This window comes from Cygnus atratus, chromosome 5 (assembly GCF_013377495.2).
Source record: "Cygnus atratus isolate AKBS03 ecotype Queensland, Australia chromosome 5, CAtr_DNAZoo_HiC_assembly, whole genome shotgun sequence".
Taxonomy (NCBI): Eukaryota; Metazoa; Chordata; class Aves; order Anseriformes; family Anatidae; genus Cygnus; species Cygnus atratus.
In genome coordinates this window covers 2,154,773-2,178,109 of record NC_066366.1, presented here as the reverse complement: position 1 = coordinate 2,178,109, position 23,337 = coordinate 2,154,773, and the positions used below count along the sequence as shown (strand labels likewise).

At 40.8% G+C, this 23,337-nt stretch overlaps 3 protein-coding genes across 3 annotated transcripts in view; 2 read left to right on the top strand and 1 right to left on the bottom strand.

Annotated features, from left to right (window-relative positions):
- The window catches only part of IPO7 (importin 7), a 33,567-nt gene extending 25,075 nt beyond the window's left edge, over positions 1-8,492 (top strand). Inside the window, exons 17-25 of the mRNA XM_035550220.2 lie at positions 735-801; positions 879-1,004; positions 1,273-1,370; positions 2,453-2,548; positions 3,530-3,750; positions 3,856-4,061; positions 4,547-4,753; positions 5,132-5,248; positions 7,367-8,492. Coding sequence (XP_035406113.1) covers positions 735-801; positions 879-1,004; positions 1,273-1,370; positions 2,453-2,548; positions 3,530-3,750; positions 3,856-4,061; positions 4,547-4,753; positions 5,132-5,248; positions 7,367-7,464 — 1,236 coding nt within the window. The 3' untranslated portion in view covers positions 7,465-8,492. The remainder of the gene's footprint in view (positions 1-734; positions 802-878; positions 1,005-1,272; positions 1,371-2,452; positions 2,549-3,529; positions 3,751-3,855; positions 4,062-4,546; positions 4,754-5,131; positions 5,249-7,366) is intronic.
- Positions 8,493-12,815: 4,323 nt separating this feature from the next.
- Positions 12,816-23,337, top strand: part of ZNF143 (zinc finger protein 143) — a 39,416-nt gene continuing 28,894 nt past the window's right edge. Inside the window, exon 1 of the mRNA XM_035550127.2 lies at positions 12,816-12,952. The gene's annotated coding sequence lies outside the window, so the exon portion shown is untranslated. The remainder of the gene's footprint in view (positions 12,953-23,337) is intronic.
- LOC126913310 (translation initiation factor IF-2-like) lies at positions 12,992-22,901 on the bottom strand. The gene is made up of 3 exons (XM_050710805.1): positions 22,866-22,901; positions 21,734-21,845; positions 12,992-13,656 (listed from the first exon to the last, which is right to left on the bottom strand). Exons 1-3 carry the CDS (start codon positions 22,899-22,901, stop codon positions 12,992-12,994), a joined length of 813 nt encoding a protein of 270 aa, XP_050566762.1.

Genomic DNA, 23,337 nt, shown 5'->3' with positions numbered 1-23,337 from the left:
TCTAGCAAGTATGTACTTGTTTTTGTTGGCAAATTCATGCCATCTAAATGGGAAGCTTATCTAACAATATGCTAGCCCAGGGGAATTTAAATGTTGATCAGTAAATACTTTTATTTAGAGACATCTAACACAGGATGACCAAATCCTGTTCTGCATAGCTTAGACCAGAAACTCAACCCGTATTGTCTCTATGCAAGTGAGTGCCCTAAATGTCAGGTTACTGACATTTTGTTAGCTGTTCCATAGACCGATAAATACTTGCTGGGAAACAGTGTCCAAATCTGTAGGTCAGCCCTGAAGTTCATAAGGTATTCAGCTAATCAGCCCAGTTTAGTTTAGGGGTTCTTCTGAAATCTCACTGTTCTGGAACAGCAAATGACTTTCTGTAACTTCCATTATTACCCTTTTTGATGTATATGTGTACTTTCTCTGTTTTAATGGGACTGAAGTATTGCAGTTACTGTTAGGCTTCTTGTAAAGGATACCCTGTAATGAGATTCTTTCAGTATTCAAAAAGAGTATTCCAAAAATACCTCACATTAAAAGCTATCTTAAAAATTCTTATCTAAGAGTACAGTTGTAATACATTGTGCTCTAAGGTGTAATAAGTTTTTGAATTGTTTTAGACTATATTCTCTAATGAGAAACAACTTCGAATAATTTTATTCAAAATGTGTTTAAGTTCAACTCCAAAGTCTTGAAAACAGTCATAATTATTATTTATTTTTTTTTAGATTACCCAGCAGCTGGAAGGGATCTGTTTGCAAGTGATTGGAACAGTTTTGCAGCAGCATGTATTAGGTATGTGTACTTTTGTTGGCTTAAGTTTTAAGTGTATTGGATTGGCATTAAATTTACCTACATTCTGTTTGTTTTAGAGTTCTATGAAGAGATTTTTTCCTTGGCTCATAGTCTGACATGTCAACAAGTTTCTGCACAAATGTGGCAGCTTCTTCCTCTTGTTTTTGAAGTCTTTCAGCAGGATGGCTTTGATTATTTTACTGGTAAGTAATACAGATCAGAAAGTCAAATAGTTTCATATACGTGATGTCAAGCATAAAGTGAATTACATCTTAATTGAAATGTTTAGGAGAACAATGGAGTGAGTTACGTTTCCAGTATTTTATTTTGCTGTTGAAGCAGACTTGTTTTACTCAGGCATCTAAGTATATGCTTATCTTGAAAAACATTAGGCAAGAACTGTGATTAACTTAGTATAGGTTTCAATAAAACATGAAAACAGTAACTAGCATTATTCTTCTTTTAATACAGACATGATGCCTCTCTTACATAATTATGTTACTGTTGATACGGATACACTTTTGTCAGACACAAAATATCTTGAAATGATCTACAGTATGTGCAAGAAGGTAAGCAGATAACTTGGCGATCACAAAACCTGTAATATCTAAAGCAATATATTGTTAAACTGGGTACCTTTTTCCACAACAGCAGACTACAAAATGGATGAATTTGGATGTCTGCTCTTAAAGCATTACGCTATTTAGCATCTTTAGTGAATCCATAAATTATGAAGCTATTGCAGAAAAACCTAAAGCAGGTCCATCAAATGAATTAATGCTTTTCCTAAAAGTGTAAAAGAAAAGGTAAACAACAAAAGCAGATTAAACAACCCATTTTTTGTGCATCTGTATTTTGTGTAATACACTTTGAGCATATAGACATGCAAAACGTATACTTACTGCAAAGGGTAGATACTTTCTTTAATCTGAGGTTTCTAACCTCACTATAGCTATGATACCACATACCATACATTTGCTAAACCTATTAACTAAAACAAGTAGAGATGGAAAGTAAGTGGTTAGGAACAGAAGTCTGTTTTTCTCAAGTTTATGCCAGATCAGTGACTGTAGCTGAGAGCGGAATGCAGTTCTGATTCTTGCCAGCCCTTACTTGAAAACAAGTTGTAACCAGGCTGATTAGGTTGATTGTAAATACTTGAACTTTTTAATATATGCAAAAAGAAAATTAGCCTGTTACAGCCTCTGTGATTAGTGTATTATTAGGTGGGCACAGTGAATCTTTGACATAGAAGTTCTAGATATTGCATGGTCTCCCACTGGATATCCCAATTGTTTAATAAAAGTAATTTATTTTACAAAATTCAACACATGAATGTTTAAGGAAACCTAACTTCGCAAATGGAAATTAAGCTTTTGGAAATGGCAGCTAATACTTAATACAGTTACTGTTTTATGATCTGTGCCCATGGTAATTTCATATTCATACAGATAAACTAGTTCCAGCTGCATTCAGCACTGTTTTATTCTCCATGATTCTAATACTGATCCATAGCTGTAAATTTGGCGTCTCCACTGATGGAAGTTTATTCTAGCATTGTAATAGAGTGGGTAAACTTGCATCAGCTTTGCAAAGCAGCACATCAAAAGCATGTCTTGAAAGGCTGTCATCAAAAATAATTATTTTTCAGGTCCTTACAGGAGTTGCTGGGGAAGATGCAGAATGTCATGCAGCAAAACTGTTAGAAGTGATTATTCTTCAGTGTAAAGGGCGTGGCATTGATCAGGTTTGTAATAGCTTTGGTTCATGTAACTTAATATTAAAATATTTTGTTCTCAAATATGAATTGATTAACTCTAAGATGAGAAGTTATGAGAAGTTTTTGTAGGGCGACTAATGATCCTGTCTTCTACTTCAGTGTCACAAGTCCTACTGTGCAGTTAACAGCACTAAAGAAGTAGTTACTGCACAGTTCATGTCCAGGATTTAGGATGCTGCAAAACTCAATGTGAAGTGTTTTCATGAATCTGGAAGAGTACTGTTTTAGGACAATCTTAGCTAAAAGTTGTTTAATTTTATTCTAAGGTAATAATAGTGAATATTGATGACTCTTTTCATCTTTCAAGTTAATAGCCTTGAAATAAGAATGAAAATGCAATTCCTAGAATCCCAGTTAACGTCATAGAGGAGCTAGGAATTTCGTTAAATGCATATGGAAGTTGGAAACTTATAATAGCTATCTAAATATTTTTGCGTGCTTTCTTACTACCTACGGACTTTGCACTTGAAGTTATAATTTGATTTTATTTGAAAGAAAAAAAAATCTGTAGAAAGGTTTTTTTGTGTGTGTGTCATTTCTGAAGAGAACACTACTTTGAATAGCTGTTTTCTTGGAGTATTGGTAATATCTCTTGAATCTCTTGACTTTGTGAATATTGAAAAAGACTTAAGTTATTTTTCTGGACTTAAAGTATATGTATCTTCCTCAGTTCTTTATTTTTAAAAGATAAGACAAAGGAACTAGGAATTATGTCTACTGTCCACTATGTCACAAAACTCATGTGCTCAGAGTAGAGATTAAATCTTTTCACCTTTATATTTCATCTTTGTGTATGACTTCTGCTGGCAATTAAAAATTACATGCATTTTATGTCCTCTGTATTTATGCACCAGCCTGTTTTTAAGCCACTTCTCAACTGGAGTGTGAAATACAGAGCTATAAAATTTATTTTAGATTACTAAGCTTGTAATGGTTCTCACTCTTCAGTGCATACCCTTATTTGTGGAAGCTGCTTTAGAGAGATTGACCAGAGAAGTGAAAACAAGTGAACTGCGAACAATGTGCCTCCAGGTTGCCATAGCTGCTTTGTATTACAATCCTCATCTATTATTAAATACATTGGAAAATCTTCGTTTTCCCAATAATGTGGAGCCTGTCACTAATCACTTCATAACACAGTGGCTTAATGATGTAGACTGTTTCTTGGGGTAAGTGTTTCTAATTTTGAAGATTTTTCACTGCGATAAACCTCTATATTACCTGCTTCTAAATCATAATGGAATTTGTAATTCTTGTACTGTTTTGTTTTATAGACTTCACGATAGAAAGATGTGTGTGCTTGGCTTGTGTGCTCTTATTGATCTGGAGCAAATACCACAGGTTTTAAATCAAGTCGCTGGCCAGATCCTGCCAGCTTTTATCCTTTTATTTAATGGATTGAAAAGAGCATATGCTTGTCATGCAGAGCATGAAAATGACAGTGATGATGATGACGAAGCTGAAGAAGATGAGGAAACGGGTATGGAAACTGAAGAACTGTTACATTCTGTTTTTCATGATTCCTGGTGGAGATGCTGAGTTCTTTTGCGGAATTCTTCGGAGTTCTGTAACTTAAAAAAACAAAGCTGTGGTACAGCACTAGATCTTTTAACACCTTCCAAGTTTATCTGCCTTACTTTCCATTCCCTCTAAAAAGCTGATTCCCTAGATGCAGTCTCCTCAAAGTCATGTCAGGCTAGCTTTTGTGTGGTTGCTGTCATTGCAGAAAGGAGTTATTGCTGGTGCTTGTTTCCCATTTGAGTGAGGGATTAGAGTCAGTAAGAGTTTCTTTCTGCTCCATTGTACAGTTAAAAACCTCCCATGAGCTGCTGGGGTTCTAGGTGTATATCAAACTATCTGAACTACCCTGTTATCGGTTCTATTGCCTGTTTTAGATAAGCCATCTTCCTGAAGATTGTTTTTAACTATTCTTGAGATTAACTTTGTGTGTGATATTTAACTCAGAGGAACTGGGGAGTGATGAAGATGACATCGATGAAGATGGTCAAGAATATCTAGAAATTCTAGCAAAACAGGCAGGTGAAGATGGAGATGATGAAGACTGGGAAGAAGATGATGCTGAAGAGACTGCTTTGGAAGGCTATTCCACAATTATTGATGATGAAGACAACCCTGTTGATGAATATCAGATATTTAAAACAATTTTTCAGAGTAAGTAACTTTGTTTCCTTTCTTGGACAAAAAGTTAAAATATAACTTTTTTTAATCAATGGCATTGTAAACCAGAAGTCATTGAAAGCTTCTAACAGGCTTTCCAGTACGTGGTTTGAATAAGTCCTTTCTTTGAAAAGGGGAAGACCAACACCATTATTACACTTTCAGGGCAAAGAGAGATTATTCTTGAATGAACTTAATGGCGGAAGGGAAGAGGTCAAAGATTGTATTAGTGTTTTTGAATATGTTTAATTATGTAACCCTAACAGAATTGATCAGAATATTATTTGGATTAAAATAGCAGTGAATGTTAATAAGCTTTGAGTTACAGAACATTTTAATGAGCCTATTCCTGTTGTTTTCTTTCTTTTGCAGCAATTCAGAATCGTAACCCTGTGTGGTATCAAGCTTTGACACAGGGTCTTAATGAAGAACAAAGAAAACAATTGCAGGATATAGCAACTCTGGCAGATCAGAGGCGGGCAGCACATGGTATTTTTTCTCCTTTATTCCATTAAGTACTACTTTTGCTGTTTGAATGCTGTTTATGTGCTCAAGAAGCCTGTAATTCAAACCTAATACTGTTTTCATAAAACAGTACTGTTTTACAGTCCAGAGATGTTTGAAAGCTCTTAATGATTATCAGGTCACAAAGCCTCAGTACAAAGATTGTATGGCATACCACAGGTGTAAGGAACAGTAGAAAGTTCTTAATGAAGTGACCAGGTAAATAAAAGCATGTTTGTTATAGTAGCGTGTATGTGAAAACAAATCATTTGGACCTGCAGGTGGATGAACTGTAGGTATAGTAACAGGCAAACAAGTGAATGTGGCTGGTGAATTATTTCCTCATGTGACCTAGTCCAGCTGGGATAGCTAGCGATACTATTGGTGGGGAAAATACCGTCTCAGTAGTATCCATCTATAAAGCTACATCATTAAGCATACTAAATATTTGAGATTACTATTTTGCAGTGGAGATAACTGATCTGTCCAGCTTCATATCCTGCATTTTATTGAGCAGTTACTACAAGATGCCTCAACTTAGAAGTTCAGAAAGCTGTAAAAGATTAGTATTAAGAATGAAGTCATTGTATAATTTTTGTCATAGAACAGCCAAAATTATTTCACAAAGCTTAAATGTCCGGAATGATCCACTCCTAATGGATATAAAATCCAGTCTCGCTGTGACACCTGTCAAGCACTAGGCATTGTACTGATGAGATTATATACTACTTGCGCATTTTCTGAAAATGATGGGGTTTTTTGTTTGTTTTTGTTTTGATCTGCTTATTCACAGAGTGAATTAGGTTCAGACTGTGAAGTTAAAATTAACTTAAATTAAGGAGCTAGTTCATTACAGGAAATTCTTGTGTACTATCAGGGCATATTGGTCTCCAGTCTGCCTACCTGACAGGGGGACATTCTATTAGAAGGATCTGTCATTAATGTAGCTAACAAGAATTTCCATGTGCAAAACAATTTTGTCTGCTGTACATAAAGGGACTAAGAGTGAACAAAGCTGTTTCCCCAGGTTTTGTTCCCTTCCCTGCCCCTCATGAGCCATGGCAACTTTCTTCTGGCCTGTTTCCAGTGAAACAGAGTCCAAAAGCAGATCCTCTAGATAGTGAGCTGTCCTGTTGTCCCAGAAACAGTGCAATTGCAAATATTTTGAGGTAGAAGAAAAGTCTTGGACTTGAAAGAAGATGTTAACAAGCTTTATCTTGAGCTGAAAATAATGCAGCCCTTTTGTATTATCTAGATTGTAGTAAAGGTAGACAGAAATGAATGTTTGTCTGCTTTTTACCATCCTGCTTTTGAGTTGTGTATTTATTATTGTTTATTATTTATATGTATTTAAAAACACAACCAGACAAACAAAAAACCCAACCAGTTTTACAGTTATCTTTGAAGGATGTAATGTAGAGATAAAATCTCTCCTATATATGGGGATGTATATGTGAAGCTCAAATGTCTAAAGGTCTTAGAGTTCAGTTGAAAATGAAAAGTGATCAACTTGGTAGTTTCTTTCAGAACTAGGCTTATATATGGTCTAGTAACCTGAATTATTAATTACCTGCTTGAGTATGGGGGAAAATGTGTGTATTCTGAAGTGACTGATTCAGGTGCTTCAGTGGATATTTCTGCTTATATCATGGAGTTGACCTAGGAACACTAAAAATTGAGCTGATATCTGTGCACTACTTTTTTTATACCTGTGATCAGTTATTGATTTGATGTAAAAGTCTATTTTTAATCAGAAAGAATTGGGCAATTGTTAGCAATTTTAGAAATCCAGCACTCATTCAGGTGTTGTTTCTGAAACAAGATATATAAATACTCATTCCCAAAAACTCGTGTGCTTGTTTTAAGTATAAATTTCATTTAAATAGAACTATAACAATAGTGAGAAACTAAAACAAATAAATAAATGAGTCCATCTGTTGTTGAGGCCTGGCACATTTACACTGTGGGCACCAATTAATTTCTTGGGTAACCCCCAGTTTAAGCCTACATCTCTGAGAGAATTAGAATGGTCTATCACATGTCTTTCCCCCATGCACATGTACTAAAATATTTTCCTTGTGTTTTTGTTGTTGTTTTTTTTAGAATCCAAAATGATTGAAAAGCATGGAGGATACAAATTCAATGCTCCAGTTGTGCCAACTTCATTTAATTTTGGAGGCCCTGCCCCAGGAATGAATTGAATTATCACTTTTCCTGCTACTGTGTGATTGTAGTGAAGAGCTTGTGTTCCTCCCAATAGTGGTTCCAGAATTGGTTCATGTTATCTACAGCTCACTCTAAACTAATTGATAAATAGATTGGACAAGAGCCCCAGAAGTGGGACCTGATCATGCAACCTAATACTGGAAAGAAAGCAAACCAGAGGTTTCTTTGAAGATAGGAAGAATCTGAATTTAAAGCTTCAAATGACACTTTGGAAATCGGAAATCAAGAGGGGATGTCATTAAGGCAGCTTTTCTTTTTCTGAGGAAAAAAAATAAGCATGGGCTGCAGGACTACTTAAAATATCTCATTTACAGTACAAGCTAGAAGGCAGAGTTAATTTTTACAACTGTGGCAGTATGAGTATTTGCCCAATTTCCCTTTTCTCCCTTCCCATTGGGTGTCTATTCTTTTAATGTAAATAATAAGGTAATCGGATAGCCTTACTTAATCTTCATCATTTCCATTTATCAAGATTGTTCATATGTAGAATATTGGACACTTAATGTAGCACTACATAACTGATAAATCTGTAAATGAATTAGCACTTTCATATTGAAACAAGCCTGCTAGCCTATGTACAAAAATAGCAAAATGTTTGCTGTTTATAAAAAAAAAATAAAAAATAAAAAATAAGGGATGTATTGAGGGAAATAATTTCAAGTTATTAATTTAAAATGAACTAGCAGTTTTGTACCTGGTGACTTTGTGGTGCAGTCACCTCTGGTTGTGACTTGAATTCGGTTATGTAAAAAGGGGTTAGTGATATTTCATTGCTGCTAAAAAAAAAAAAATAGCAACACCCTCTGTGTCCTTTGTTTTTCTTAAAGATCTCACTGTTGAAGTTGAAATTTGGATACAAATGTTTAATGTAAGCACTGAGAAAAAGTTATCTTCTCTGAAGCATGTAAATTAGATGTGAAGTTCTGCTCTTAAATGAGTTGGTTGAAGTGTGTGGATGAAACATCTATATATGCAATCTATTAAAAAATAGTAATTTGGCTAACCTGGGCTTTGATCTATGAATGCAATTTTTCCCCCTAATTTTGCAAAACATTTTTTCCAGCATGTGGTAGTGCAAGTGCACTACTCCTGCATTTCATTGACCCTCTTCCTGCACTCCCAGCATTAGTGTGCTATTGTCTGCCTGATCCAGACAGTGTATTTGAAGTTTTGCCAATCTTCCATTTTTGAAGCCACAATTTTCTTCCTTCAAAGTTGCTATAGTAACTGGTATTTTAGCTAGAGAGGCAAAATACAGTTCCCTCTGGGACCACTATCAAAACCACTGTATGAAGAATCCAGCAGGGAGATGCTGTGAATGGGTTGGCTTAAATGCCCCCTTTTGTTTTCTTAAAGCGTAAATCCATAGGTTTTTGATCTTGCCTTGAGATCATTGGTGTCAGGTCTTTTAAATCAAATGTTTTTTTTTGGCTGTTTTTATATAAAAATGTCACCTGCTGTTACAATTGATATTAAACAAGCTACCTTAATTTAATGTAAGCCTCCAAAATTTAAATACAGGTTAAAAATAAACTGAGTTTATATCTGTAAAAACAAAATGCACATATATATATTATGATACTCAAAATGCAGTCTTCAGAAAATTGGTTTGTGTGGTGTGTTTTTTTTCCAGCAGCAGAGTAGCAGAAATTTGTGGTTTGGGGTTTCCTTGATGAGTTGACCAGCATGGTTCTCTGCCTTCCATTTCTTATGCAGCCACTAGTGCTTTGCTGGGCAGGTATGATGGCATTTTCCAGTTGCTCTCTGGACTGCCTTTCTTAAGCAAGTAATGTTTTCCTGTGCACAGAGTGCTAACATGAGAGACTGAGCCAGGACTATAATGCCACAGCCCTATTGCAATACCAAGGGATACTTTAAAGCAAATTGTGGACTTAAAGGATGGATATTGCACCAGCTGTGAGAAAGCCTACAAAAGTCAAGTCTTGAATCCAAGTATCCATTGTAGTAGCAGTATGGGAACCACAGTAGTACTGTAGTACTTTTGAATTTTCAGCTGACTGGTCAAGTACATAAGCAGAACTGTTTTATATAAAATGTGTAACTCATGAACACATATAGGTGTACTCTGGCCTCAAGATCATCTCCAGACAAGGTTTTATTTTTGTAGAAAAAGGTGACAAATATAATTACAGCATGTGTTTTCCTGTGCATTCCTTGACCTTGAAAAACACCCAGTTTGACGTAAATCATTTCTGAACATCTGCTTGTTGGGTATCTGCTTATCTTGTTACACTTCCCCAAAACTGTAAGAGAACCTTTTTAGGATACCTGGCCTCATGGTAGAAGATAGGACACAGCAGCAGTGAGAACGCAGTACATACTAAGCAAATGGAGAAAAAAAAGTGAAAATTACCAATTTAGTGCCATTGTTATTTCTGGAACAGTTATATTTTTCAAGTCAAGGGAGGAATTTTATCTTGGTGTGAGGAATACAGTCTTACTTCAAGGGTGCTTTTATGTGTCACTAGAGTGGTTAGCAAGGAGCATCTTTTTTAAAAATGGATCTTAGAATTGCTTTCCTTTGCTCCAAGAAATGTATTTATATAAATTGCAAAACAATTTTGCATTGTTGTTGGTGGTGATAGTGCATTTTGTGATGCAATATATCAATTTCAGTGATGCACATGTCAAATTTAAAAATCGATCTTCCTCCTAGAACTTGCACTTATCCATTCCATTTTTCAAGGATAATGCAACTCTAAAGGAAGAGCTGGAAAATTAAAGCCTTTGTTTTTTCTATTATGGAAGATCTCCTTGGATTAATAAACATCTAAAGCAAATCCTCATCTTCACTTATTTCAGTGTGGTGTTTTGAACGCAGCTGTATTCTGAAAATACTCAGGAGTCCTATTTAAGTTACTTAGCCCTAAGGTTTGTATCTTCCCCTCTCACATATTTCTTCGAGCAGAAACGTTAGGCAGAATCACAGTTCTTTTAACTGATTAAATACAAATGTCTTATGTACATTGTTTTTTAAATGTTGACATGCTGGGTAAGTTTGATACCCTTTTTTCCTAAGCCACTACCTTAAAAGAATTGTTTTGGTGCAGTACAGCAAAGTTCTGCTCAAATGTCGTGTAGCCTACTGCAAAATTCAAGCCTGGAATGGAGTAATTTCAGAATACCAGAAATAAACATACAGGTAGTTTTAATTGTGCCTAGTAATCAGTACCTGGTAATAAGTTTTAAAGGTGAAGGTGTATTTTCTAAAGGAAACTTCCTCCCCTTGTGTGTTTTTGAAAAGTAAAAACAAAGCCTCCCCGCACATTTTCACATACTCTTGTCACGTTCCCTTTCGGTCCTTCCTCATATGTACTTTCTCAGTCACTAATCATTTTCATTTCCTGTGCCTCAACTTGTCCCCTTTTAATTCCTTTGAGATACTGCTCAGAAACTGTAAGCAATTTATACGTAAGTAGTTTGGACTGTAGGCAGTTACACCCCAGTCAGGTGCTGTCTTTGTGTTCTTGTGGTGAACATACATACCATTGCATCCTCTGGAGTTTCTGCAACTGACCTGATACTGAAGACTCCCAGCACCAAGGGGAGATTTACAGAATAGCACAGCGGAAGAATGGATTCCCTGTGGGTGCTTCGGGCTCCCAGAACGAAGGCTGTGCTTGCGATATTGTTAGTGGTAGACCCCATGTGGTCTCCGTAGGGAATGTATCAGGTTTAACCAAGTTTAAATGAGGCTGGTCCAAAGTTTGTAGACTTTACGAGTTTTCCATAATTTGGGCTACTAATTACATTTTTGGTTTTGGTACATTATCACTAACATATTTTGAGTAGATAAACACTGCTTCTGAAAATCTATGCAGAAGTAGCATTTGGTTTATTTAAGTGTAGTTGTGAAGAACACTGCTGTTCTGCTCCATCAACTAGTCAGGTTTTAACCTAAATTCAGTATTAAAGCGTATCAAAATTTGAAAAAAGCTTCTAAGGTCCAAGGTTCAAAATATTATGCTGTTACAGATTCAAAAAGCAGAGTTTATAGTACCCTGATTCAACATTTTCTTCCGTGTTTTCCATAGGGCCTTCTCTAGAAACAAGCACTTGAAAAAAAGTTAGTTTGGTAACGCATACATGGATTATAAATTACTTTGCAATTACTATATACCATATATAACTGGTGTGGCATCAGTTTGCTTAATATTTTATAATCACTCGTTCTCAGATGTTGATGCTGGAACAGTAAGACAAAGCATAGGACACACAGAGTTGCCAGAGATTGAGAGGAGATGTAATAAGCCCTCGATGAACATAGAGTTGGTAAACCCAAAACAAAGTTTTCTCTTAGGCATTTCACTGCTGCTATACCTCAAACACGTGGCTGCAATTTCTGTTTTGACTGTAAGTTTCCAATTAAGAAACTGGAAGGAAAACTTGAAGCTAAAGAAAGGAAAATGGCTTGTTTTAATTGTTCCTCAGTATTAGGACTGTTCTGGAATAAAATATTTTTGGCTGTTTGTATTATTTTAAGAACTAAGGTGGAATTTCAGGTAAAAGATCTTAAATACTCTTACACCTGTCACATTCAGAAAGGTCCAGTACAGCTCTGCAAAACTGGGTGTTGTCCTGTCAATGAACGCTGACAGCTCACATTAACTATGTAATGTTTTCTGTGAGACAAATGTACTACAATCAGCGTGCTACCCCCGGAGCTGCCGTTAAATTACTCCATTTCTGTAGTAAAAAACCCGCCCGGCCCAACACCCCCGAGCGCAGCTTTATGACACAATCCTTCCCTGCGGGAGCTGGGCCCAACCGGCACCGGGCCACGAGGCGCCTGCCTGGGGGCTGAGGGCGGGCGGCCTCCCGTCCCCCCGCAGCCCGCCCCGGCTCCCCTCAGGCTGCCGCCGCTCCGCAGGGGGCCGAGCCCCGCGCCCCCCTCGGGCCCTCCCGGCTCGGGGCGCCCCCGGACCCAGCGCAGCCGCCCCGCGGGGGGCCGGCCGCACCTGTCAGGGCCAGGCGGAGCGGGGCCGGAGCCCTCGGGCCCTCCCCGCCGGCGCTCGGCGGCCACGTTGCAGGAGCCGCCTCCTCCCGCTTCGGCCCCGCCGCCGGGCGCCGGCCTTCCCCAGCGGAGGAAATGGCGGCCGCCGCCCGCTCCCCCGCTGGCGCGCTACCGCCTCACTCCCTGCGGCACAAAATGGCGGCGCCAGCGGCCCCGAACCCAGCATAACCGAGGCGCCATGAAGCCGCGGGGCGGGGCCGCGGGCGCCTAGCCAATGGGCATCGGCGCGGGGCCTGGAGGCGGCCAATGGCGAGCGGGGGCGGTGACGCGCGGCGCGGCGCGCCCAATGGGAGCGGCGGGAGCGCGGGGTGCGGAGCCCGGCCGCGCGGCTCGGGGCGGCGCTCAGGCGGGCGGGCGCTGAGGCGGCCGTTTCCTGTCCTGGTGCATGGTGGTCGGACGGAGGAATTGTTGGAAAATTTCTCGGCGAGGTTCGTATATAAATGTGTCCCTACCCAGTGTGCCTTATTCTAACCACCGCCATCTCCGCCTTGGGCCCATGAGCAGCCACGCCGGGCCGGGCCGCGCCCTCCGCGCCGCGCGGGGAGGCGCCGCGGGGCAGCGAGCGGGGGCAGCGGGCAGCGGGGGCACCCGCCGGCACCGGGGGACCGCGGCCCCGCCGCCCGCCGCGCGGCCCGGCCCCCCCTCCCCCGTCCGCCGCCGGGGAGGCCCGTTGGGCCGCCAGGCCGCCCGCCGCCGCTCTGTCCCCGCCCCAGCCCCCGGGGGACCCCCGCCGGCCGCCCCCTCGCGGGCCCGGTGCGCCCGTTGGCCGCTGTGTCACGGCCGGGGGCGGCGGGGAGGGGGCGCGGGGCCGTGCCCGGTGCCCTCGCGCCTCGGGGGGCTCGGCGGCGCCTCCGCCTTTTGTCTGAGCCCGGGCGGCGGCGCCGAGCCCGCAGCGCCGCGGTGGAGCCGTCGCGGCCGGCGCTCTCCCGGCCGGGGCCGTCCTGGCAGCGCCGCAGGCCCCGCGCGGGGCTCCGGGAGGCGGCCGCCGGGCCCCGTGGCGCCCAGGTCCTCGCAGCGCCGGTGCGGCCGCCGCAGACGTTCTGCGGGCTGCTCTCGCCTGTGCCCCTCAGCTCCTGGCCCAGAGCTTTGAGTAGAGCGAGGTCGCTGGAAGCTGCTCCTCCGGGAATGCCTCCTGCAACAGCCCAGAGATGTTAATTCTCTGTTAAGTTCTGACTTGTGGTGGTTGTTCATCAAGAAGCGCGTTGCGCTTTTACACGAGGTGTCAGTGAAGCATACACCTCAGCAGCTCCACTGGGTATAAAAAATCTCCTGAGATCTCTTTTCAAGCGCTGAAGAACTGCATCTTCAGTGACATGCATACTGATAGCAGCACTGTTAAGCAGCGCTCCTCCTGCTCCCCCCGCTGCGGAAAGGCCAGCCATATGGTCTTCCCATCAAAACGTTACGCATGTTAAAAAGTTTTCTCAAAATTCTGCTCTAGGTGGTATAAATCTGTTACATTTTCAAGGGCTATAAACCAGACCTTTCTGTCACAGTTTCAGGGTGATAGTACCTGAGAAATCAAGTGTGTTTGTCCTTAACCTTTTTAAGGGCAGTCATATGTATGTAGCATGTTCCAGCTTCTTTGTGTAAGTGCACTTGCCATGTAGGGCAGCAGAGTATAACGGAACTGTGATCTCGTGGCTTATTTCTTTGTATTTTATGAATTAAAGTCTTGATCTTTCAAGGCGTAGGTAAGTCAGAAGCTTTTCACTGAAGTGTCACAGAAAAACTGGGGAGTATGTAGTCAAATAATACACAATTGCTTTGGTAGTAGATGGCAGTTTAATTGAGCTATGTGGGATAAGTGTTTTAGTTTTTGATAAAAGTATTTCAAATTGATTACATAATTTACATAAACTGTTTTCATTATGGTAATGGAATAATGTTTCGTTCCTAGTATTCTTCTTGAAGAAGAATTATTTTGCCTTATACTGCAAGGCTCAAATAAGCAAATACAAGAGTAAAAATTCAGTCACACAGGCTTCATTCATCCCATGTCTTCATGCCTGTGTAACTCTTGATGCTTAGACATCCAAGTACTTCTGGCATAAGCTGGCGTTCCCTTTTCTCAGTGGAGGTAGGCACGGAGATAATACGAGGAGGTATATTCTCTGATAACGTGTGCCAGAATTAGCTTTGTAAATTTGTTTTTGTCTAGACTACCTCAAATTCTGTTCTGCTTCAGCATGTCAAACTGCTGCTGGCCCACGTGTCGCTGTTCTGTAGTACCCAGGAGAAGGGACTCGACAGGGGGTTGAGCAGAGAGCACGGTGTGAGCAGTGGGCTGCTGCTTCTGTACCTGCTGACGGCTGTGCAGCTGCTGGGCTGCCTTCTCACCTGCAGTGCTGCCACGCGTGCAGGGCAAGCAGGCTGAGGTTCCTCAGCTTAACTTTGGTGGTCGTGACGGTCTCTTCCTGGATGCCATCTTTGCTAGGCATTCCTTAAACGTGGTGTGTGTATTTACATGCATGTGTGCATATAGACATGTATGTTACTTGACGAGGTTGAGTTTAGTGAGTGTATGAGAAGGGTATCTAGAAACAGCAGAGTGATTCATCTGACCCACAGCCTATTTTTGAGGGTCTTTGCTCCACATAACAGCGAATACTGAAGGTGATTGGGATGTACCCCCTAACGTGCGTGATCCTGTGTGTGAGGATTTGGGGTAACTGGTTACACGCAGTGGTCAAGCTTATGTTCTCTCCTGAAAAAGAAATGTGTTCATCCTAACACCTCTTTAAAAACTTACTGCTGTGCAGAAGGACAGGGCGGTGGATCCCGTAACAGAATGTAATTGGGGTAACACAGCAACTGGCTCAAGCTAGTCCCTTGGCCACCTGAATCCACAGAGCCATGCAGTAGGAAGCCCTTGCCACAAGGAGTGAATGGGTACTGAGCTGACTGGAACAGATCCTGCACAGCTTTGGTCGGGCTGCTCGTGTGACTCAGGAGACACTGAGTTCTTAACTTGGTGTAGTTGGGTGTCCATGTTGTAATGAACAAACACATCCAAGTTAAGGTCCAGTTAATTTTAGTATTTACTAACTTTGGAGTGTTGTTGCAAACTTAATGTAATGGCCTTTTAAAATGCATGTTTTTGTTTTTTTTAATAAAGCTAAAAAGAAGGCATTTTGAACTGGGTTGTTTCTTTGACAGTGTAATTGGGCTTCAGTTAAAGTTTAGGACATTGGTCTTTTTTGCTGTCATATGTAATTCTTGGCTTTAGAATTCTGGGGTAAAACATGCTCAGCATAGGTGGTGTCTTTGAGAAACACTGTTAAGTTCTGAGGAGTCTTTAGTTGGCATTGGTGTCAAACAAATTTTGTTTTCCAAAGTATAGGGCCCAATGAACGTAGATGAGCTTCCATGCGCAAAGCGATTGACACGTTCCTGGTCATCAGAGAAATTCTTCCAGTTTCAAATGTTACGATGCACATAACACAAGTAGTTGAGAGGTAGAACACATCTGTGCTTTTGTAGTCTGATTCTTTAATTACTCTTTTCCTGTCTGCATTTTGACTCTTACTGTCTTCCGTGATCGTCCCCAGGATTTCCGCTTCCCACACCATCTCCTGTAACTTCTACTGCCTCTGAGCTGTGTATGTACATACAATAGCAGCCCAGGCCAACCTTTGTTTGCCTTTCCATGCCACTGGCTTTTCTTCCTGTATCATCACATTGCTTCAACTTTTCTACAGCTCACCAGTGTGCTTTCTGTGCTTTCCCAACCAACAGGTGGTCAGTTTGTTTTTTTTCTCTACTGTTCTGCAAGGGAATAGGTGGACCTGGTAAAGAGACCGTGAAATGAGTAGTCTATCCTTGTGCCCCGAGGGCTCCTGAAAATTTGTGCTCTGAAGCTCAGAAGCTCTGTGCAGCTTCTGGGTCCCTCGAGTAGATCATGGTCCTAACAGATGGATTCTCATCTGGAATCTGAAACGCCAATTCCTGTAAATAGAGATGTGTTCAGGTATCCTATGGATGGAGTGAGAAATGGAAGGGAGGTGCCTGCCCATAGACACTGCATTTCTGGGGGAGGAGTGAAAGGAAGCCATACAACATGACCAATTGTGTTCGCATTGTGGCACAGTTGGTTTTAAGGGGCTCTGTCTGGAACTTAATTTGGTTTTGGTTGTATTTACTCATTGAACTATGGTTTTGGTCTTCCTGCTCTGCTTTGCACACCAGGAGTTGTTGATCAGTGACACAAAAACCAGATTGGACAAAATTAGTGAATGCTTCCAGTGAATGCTAAAATTTTCTGGGCTACACTGCTTTCTTAATAATACAGTAGGATTGCACTTTGCTCCACCAAGATAACACTTGTTAAATAACCGAAATTCTCAGTTCTGAATGGAATTTACAGTTCCAGCAAGTTGTACAGTGTTCCAAGTTGACATCAGATTTACACTTATAACCACTTGCTGCTGCCCTCAGTCTGTATTTTGTCATCTGCTGAATGTTTTTTTCTGTAAATGCTTGAGGGGGGAAAAGTCTGCTCTTGGACTTCATGACTGACGACAGAATTCTCTGGAGCTGGAAGATGATCTGTATTTGCAAGTTTGTTGGTGATGCCCATATCTTAAGCATATTCATACGAAGATATCATGGTATTAGAATATATTTAGATGCTGCGTTTTCCAGTTTACACTTAAAATCTGTTTGGTTTTTTTTGTAATTCAGGGTAAAGGTTCATAGCTCAGAAGGCTTTCCAATGGGTTTCTAAAAGACAAGCATTGCCTAAAACACTGCAGGTTGTTATGGCTAATACTGATACATCTGCAATGTAGTTATCAGATTACTAATTAACTCATATCCACACAACCCAGTCAAAATTCCTTATTTTGTTGGCAGTCCCAGCATATTTGGAGGATTTAAGTGGGCACAGTCAGGATTAACTGCTTTGCTGATGTAAATTAGATGCTTTTGTGATTTCTTGACAATTAAGAGACTCAGAATTCTGTTTGATATGAAAGTAAAACTGATTGAAATAGTTGGCCTCAGTGTCTTTCAATTTTTTCAGCCTTTAAATACTCACATATTCATCAGATATTCCTTGTTTTGTTCTTCCTGTTCTTTTGAAACACTTATATAACCAGAGTTTTTCTGTCTGTAGGATTAAGGAGTAGCCCCCTGAAGTGCTTCAGAAGATGTGTACCTTGTGTACCCTTTTTTTTCACTAGAGATGCATTACTGCTCATTTCATATAAGTAATTTGAATACAATTCTGAAGCATGTCATCTGGATGCATTATTTGTATGTCCATTACTTTGTGTATATGTATGTACTGTGAAGCAACAACCCCTCAAAACCAGTAGATGTGAAGACACAGAGGTTCATCAGTTAAGAGCTTTTAGTCTCTTTCTTGCTTTGCAACTGCCAGGGGAAAAATACACTTGGGATGAAATCTGTAGTGGCTTATCTCACTAACATGCTGAAAAATATTTCAAATTTTCTTTCAGCTTTGTCAATAGCATTCTAAGTTTTTCAGGTATAAAACAAAGTCAGATGACCTACAAGCTTTTTTCTGATTGCTGGCCTAGCATTCAGTTTCTGAACATGCATATTATTATTTATCCTTACTTTTTTGTCTGTGTAAGCAAAAATAATTTATTACCAGTCTGCAGTAGAGAGTTGTGGGGTTTTGGTTTTATTTTTTAAAGAAAGGAAGGTATGAGTGAGCATTGGTAAAGCAAATTTCTCTGGGACGGGGAATGTGTCTCAGCTTGAGCAAGGAAGACCGTCTGAGTTCAGAGAAACTTGCTGGTGTGTTTTGCTAGCTGAGTTCATGTTGTTCCTCTTGTCAGTCTGCCTGCAAACCAGTGCGTGCACACACACAAATACTCTGAATGATGTAGTGCTGTTTTCAGTCACGTCTGAATTTTACATTTTGCTACAGATTTTATGGCCCTTTCTTGGGCTACATCTAAAGCCTCGCTGGTCACTGGGTTAGCTACCCAGGAGCAGTGTTGTCATGTACTTGTGCCACTCAAGACAAATGTGATCGTGGAAGTTCTGTTCTGTTTGAGGAGGTGTTTGTCCCAGAGCTGCAGCATGAGTTCAATTAGTGTTCTGTCAGCGCTGACAGTAAATATGCTGACGGAACTACTCTGACCTGCATTGCCTAACCAGTAATTTCTTCTTTAATACCTTCAAGAAACACGAAGTGAGCAGTCATAATCAAGATCAACCAGAGTCTTCTCCACATGTGTAGGACATCTTGGTGGGTGGCTTTCTGATCTGCCCCTGTTGTTTGTTTGTTTTTTTTAATGCCACAAGTCTGGAAAAGCATAGCATCCTTAGCACTGCCACAGAATGAAATCACACACAGATGTATAATCTCATTGTACTGGTTAGGATGAGGGTTTGTAACTGTTATTATTTTGCACTGGTTAATCCATTATTTTTTTTATAAAATGCAAGAACTGATCTCAGAGAGTAACATTCATGCTTCATAGCTATGATTTGCAGTGCAAATTGACTGTATGGTGATGACTTGGGGAAGACTGCTGGCATGTAAAGCAATTAGGTGAAGTTAAATGTTATTACTGCTTACTGAAGTCAGCTGTGCTTTGTTACGGCAGTGGTATGTTTGATTTTACATTTGTATGTTATTTGTGAAGAGATATCAAATTCTGGCAGTGAATTAGTCTTGAACTGCATTATCAGTATGATGCATCTCTGGGGGAACAAAAAGTTTGAAATACTGCAAAAAGAGTAGTAACAGCCTCAAGTTTGACAACAAGCCTCTGCTTCGGGTGATGCAAGTCTTTGCAAGTTAACTGTGCTGCCATTCAGAGCGCGTACATCATGCTTATGCACTTGACAGTGCTATTGGTCTTCATTAGGTTCTTCAGGGCCAGGGTTAGATCCCGTGGTTCATAATTTGCAGCACTTCCTGCTCTCCAGAAAATACGTCTGTAACGTGCTATTAAATTGCGTACCTTACCCCTCTTCAATGACCAGTCTCTCTGAATCCAGCTGTTACAGATTCCTTAGTAGAGGGTTTTTTTCTGTATTTCGGCCTTGTTCCTGTAATATGGTGGAAATTGCTGCTTAATTAATGTGGGGGTTGCCTTTACAAGTGATTGGAAAAAATAATATAAAGGAAGTTCAAGTTATAGAACAAAGCACTAAGAAATAAAGAAATGCCTAACATCAAGTAGCTCGTTACGTTTATCCACTACAAGTCAATCTGACCAATTACAGTTATGAAATCAGTGCTTCAGTGCGTTGGTAAAGTACTGGAAGTGGCAAGGGCAGTTGAAGGAGACAGAAATCCATGTCTCATCTCCTGAAACGCTGGATCAAAGCGTCAACAGGATCTAGGTTTCATTTCTGACCCTGCTACAGATTTCCAGGGTTATACCTGGAAAAGATTATCATACAGGTACGTAGGGGAACAGAAGTAAGATTTTTTGAGAGCCTTAGTACCACTGTGTTTGTATTTGTGAGCTTACAGCTGTCAGACGACTTCACGTAATGAGTAAGCTATACCTCTAACACAAATTGTATCTGGGCTACTCTGTTTTTCAGTCTGTCAGTCATTTTTTACACTGAGACCTGGAAGGCTGGAATGCATGTTACCAGTTGAAGTGCATTTAACCAGAATGCTAATTGTAGGTATTAATTTTGGTATTTCACAAATGTTTGTTAACCAGACTCCTTCAGGGAAATGACTGCATGGGTATTTGCAATCATATCAGTTGTTAAGGACCCTAATGCATCCAGTATTTAATTCAGAAAAACCTTAATTATGTTAGTGTGCCGACAGACATGAGCTGATCTTGGGATCCAGCTTTGTCCAACGTAGGAATACAGTTTCCTAAAGTTCCTCAATGAAAGTTTTGCAGTTGTGGGGTTGTGTCATTTGCCACTTCACTTTTCTGGATTGGTAATTGATTGCTGTTTTTAAAAGTTTAATAAAATTACAACAGTTTTGTACATTATTAGAAGTGTATTAAAAATAAAAGTAATGTTTGTTTTGAAATAAATGGATGTTATTTCAAACTTCTTAGTGCTGTCTGTGCAACAAGCATGAACAATCACAAGGTAGCCTAATGTCCGGAGTAGCTTTTTTTCCTGTCCTCCTTTCATAGGTCTTTCATCCTGCACATGCTAGATCTTTCTTTTCTTTCCTTGCGTTTTATAACCGTAACTTTTCCTACTTGACTACTATTAAAAACTATTCAATTTCCTGTTACTGATTCCCTAAGTATCATCCTTTTTTTTTTTTTTCCCTCTCTGAGGAGTTTCTGCTATCATTACTACAGTTCTTTTTCTTTGCCCAGCAATGCAGTCTTATAGGCATTCTGGAAATGCCAAATTCCTGCTTTTTTCAGCTGTTGTTTGCTACATTCTCAACTACCAAAGTCTCGGTCTCCTCTCAGCTGCTTGACTTCCCACTCCTCCAAACCCAATTTCTTCTGCACGGTGACATGCTCTCTACCAGTGCTTGCTTTTCTTTTCAATTGCCTAAATCCCACCTGCTGTTTCCTACTTATTCAATTCCTAATTTTCAGCTAAGGCTTCTGTTTCCAGCTGCTATATAGTGTACATAAAAACTTCTCTTTTAGCATTGCATCTTCTCTCCTAAGCAAGTGACAGCACCCAAAAGAGTCCATTCTATGGTGAATGAGTTAGTGGGGTGAAGAATTGCGGTAGGTGCTCTCTAAACAGGCCACTTCATCAAGTCTTCAGGAGAAGTCCTTCCCCCCTTTGCCGCAGACTTCTGAGTTTTGAGAACTTAAAGCATATTAAAGTTTACTGTTTTTCCCATTTGGAGGATTTTATTTTATTTTTAATAAAAAAATTAATGCGCACGTACCCTGGTGGGTGGCGTATTTTACGTTTCCGGTGCAGCTTTTGTCAAAAAGCGTTGTGAAGTCAGCAGCACAGGTGACAGACTGCTTTTACCCTGTGACTACCAGTGTGAGACCTGTTTCAGCATCACTTCTTGCGACTGGCTTTTGCTTCCTTCTCTCAGACCCTGTTTTCAGTTCGGGGTTTTTTCAGACTAGTCATTTTTGTCTCGGGCTGTTTTTTTCGAGGGGTAGTATTCCAACAATCTTTAAAAAAAAAAAAAAAAAAAAAAAAAGGTAAGATTCTCTGTGCGTGAATGTTTTGGTGACTGAACATGTCAGGAATCAAGACGTATTGCAGTCCTTGTGAACGTCTTCCCAAATCCTGTTGCTACGTGCCTCTCAGACCTGCAGCTTGAGCTGCACGTGAGCCATGAAGATACGCAAGAGTTGCCAGCATCGAGTCATGATTTTTCACTTCAGTGAGTACCTCCTGATGAAGTCTGTACTTGTGTCTCTCCTGTAGGACAGACAGCTTTTGAGATTAACCATCATAAGTACATGTGCATGTATATGTGCATATTGTGTTGGTTACATGTACATGTGCATCAATCTCGTCTAGCAGCCATGCGGGCCTCAGGCCAGGGTTCGTGTGTTTTCCTAAAAATGGCTGCTTTCAACAGCTTTTTAACTAATGAGCTGCGATATTTGAAGTTGGTAAAGGAAGTCTTTCTCTTCCAGGTTCATGCTGGCAAAATTCCTGGCAGACAGGAGGTTTAAAGAAAAAACTGAGTGATGCAAATACACAGAAATAAAAGCTGTGAGGTGGATTGGGGGGGATGCTGGTGAGGTTTGCATTGGAAGGGTGAAGACAAATGTATTGGAGGCTGGGGAGAGAACAGCATATAAGCCAGTTAGCAGAAAAGGGGTGGGAGCACAATGAAGAAAGAAGCTAAGTGTAAGGGAAGATGCTTTGATTTGATCAAAACAGACTGGCTTCAAAATAATAATTTAAAAAAAAGCAATAAAAATACGATAGGAGATGAGATTTGCATGGTGAATGATGTACTAGCAGCATGGTGATGCTGATTTGGGCAGGTTGCATAGGGCTTTATCAAGTCTTGAATAGCTACAAGGACAGAGAGTCTGTAACCTTTCTTGGCAATCTGTGCCAGTAGTTGCCCACGCTAATTTAACAAACAAAAAAGGTAAAACAAATAATGATGCTGTAGCAGCAAGGTCTATGAAACAGTTTCATTGAGGTATCCTGACCCATTTCTCTGCAGTGTTGGCCAGCCTTACCTCTTCTTTGTTCTCTCCCCATCCTCTTCCTCAGACTTCAAAGAGCTGTCTGCTTAGCCTGTCTTCTTCGCTGGGGGGGTAAGAAGAGAGCCCGAAAAGTGACCAGATGTTCTGCTTTTGCCTGAGGGCCTTCCTCCCTGCACAGCATAGTAACACAGCAGAACTGCTGCATTGCCGAACAGCGAGGGAAAGCTGGGGTTTTGCTCTGGGGGAGCCCCAGTGGTACAAGCTCCCATACAGGCAGTGTGCTTCGAAGGGGCTGAACTCGGACCATCGTGAGACAGAGAGGCAGGAAGGTGGTAGGTGATGGTGTGATGGAGACTATCAGCCAGACCAGCAGTAAAAGAAGACTTGGGGACTAGTTGCAGAAGGACTTGGAATGGATTTGTCAGTGCATTGGGTTGTTTTGACAAGAAGGATGGGCTAAAGAGGAATGCACTGAAAATTTGGTACTGTGATAGGGCCGGCTGAAGAAGGAAGGCAGTGCTTCTAGGAGAGGAGATGGAGTTGAGGATAAGAAGCTAACAGAAGAGCAGAGGATTGGGAAGAGGATAGGTTGGAAGGGGTAATTTGAAAGGAGTCAGAATTGGGACATCACAGCTATCTCTAACTGGTCATCTAAAGCCTGGGTTAGAGGAAACGAATGAGTATTCTGCGTGCAGCAGTTCACTGATTTCTCATAGCGTATGATGGTCCGCATTACAGTAGCA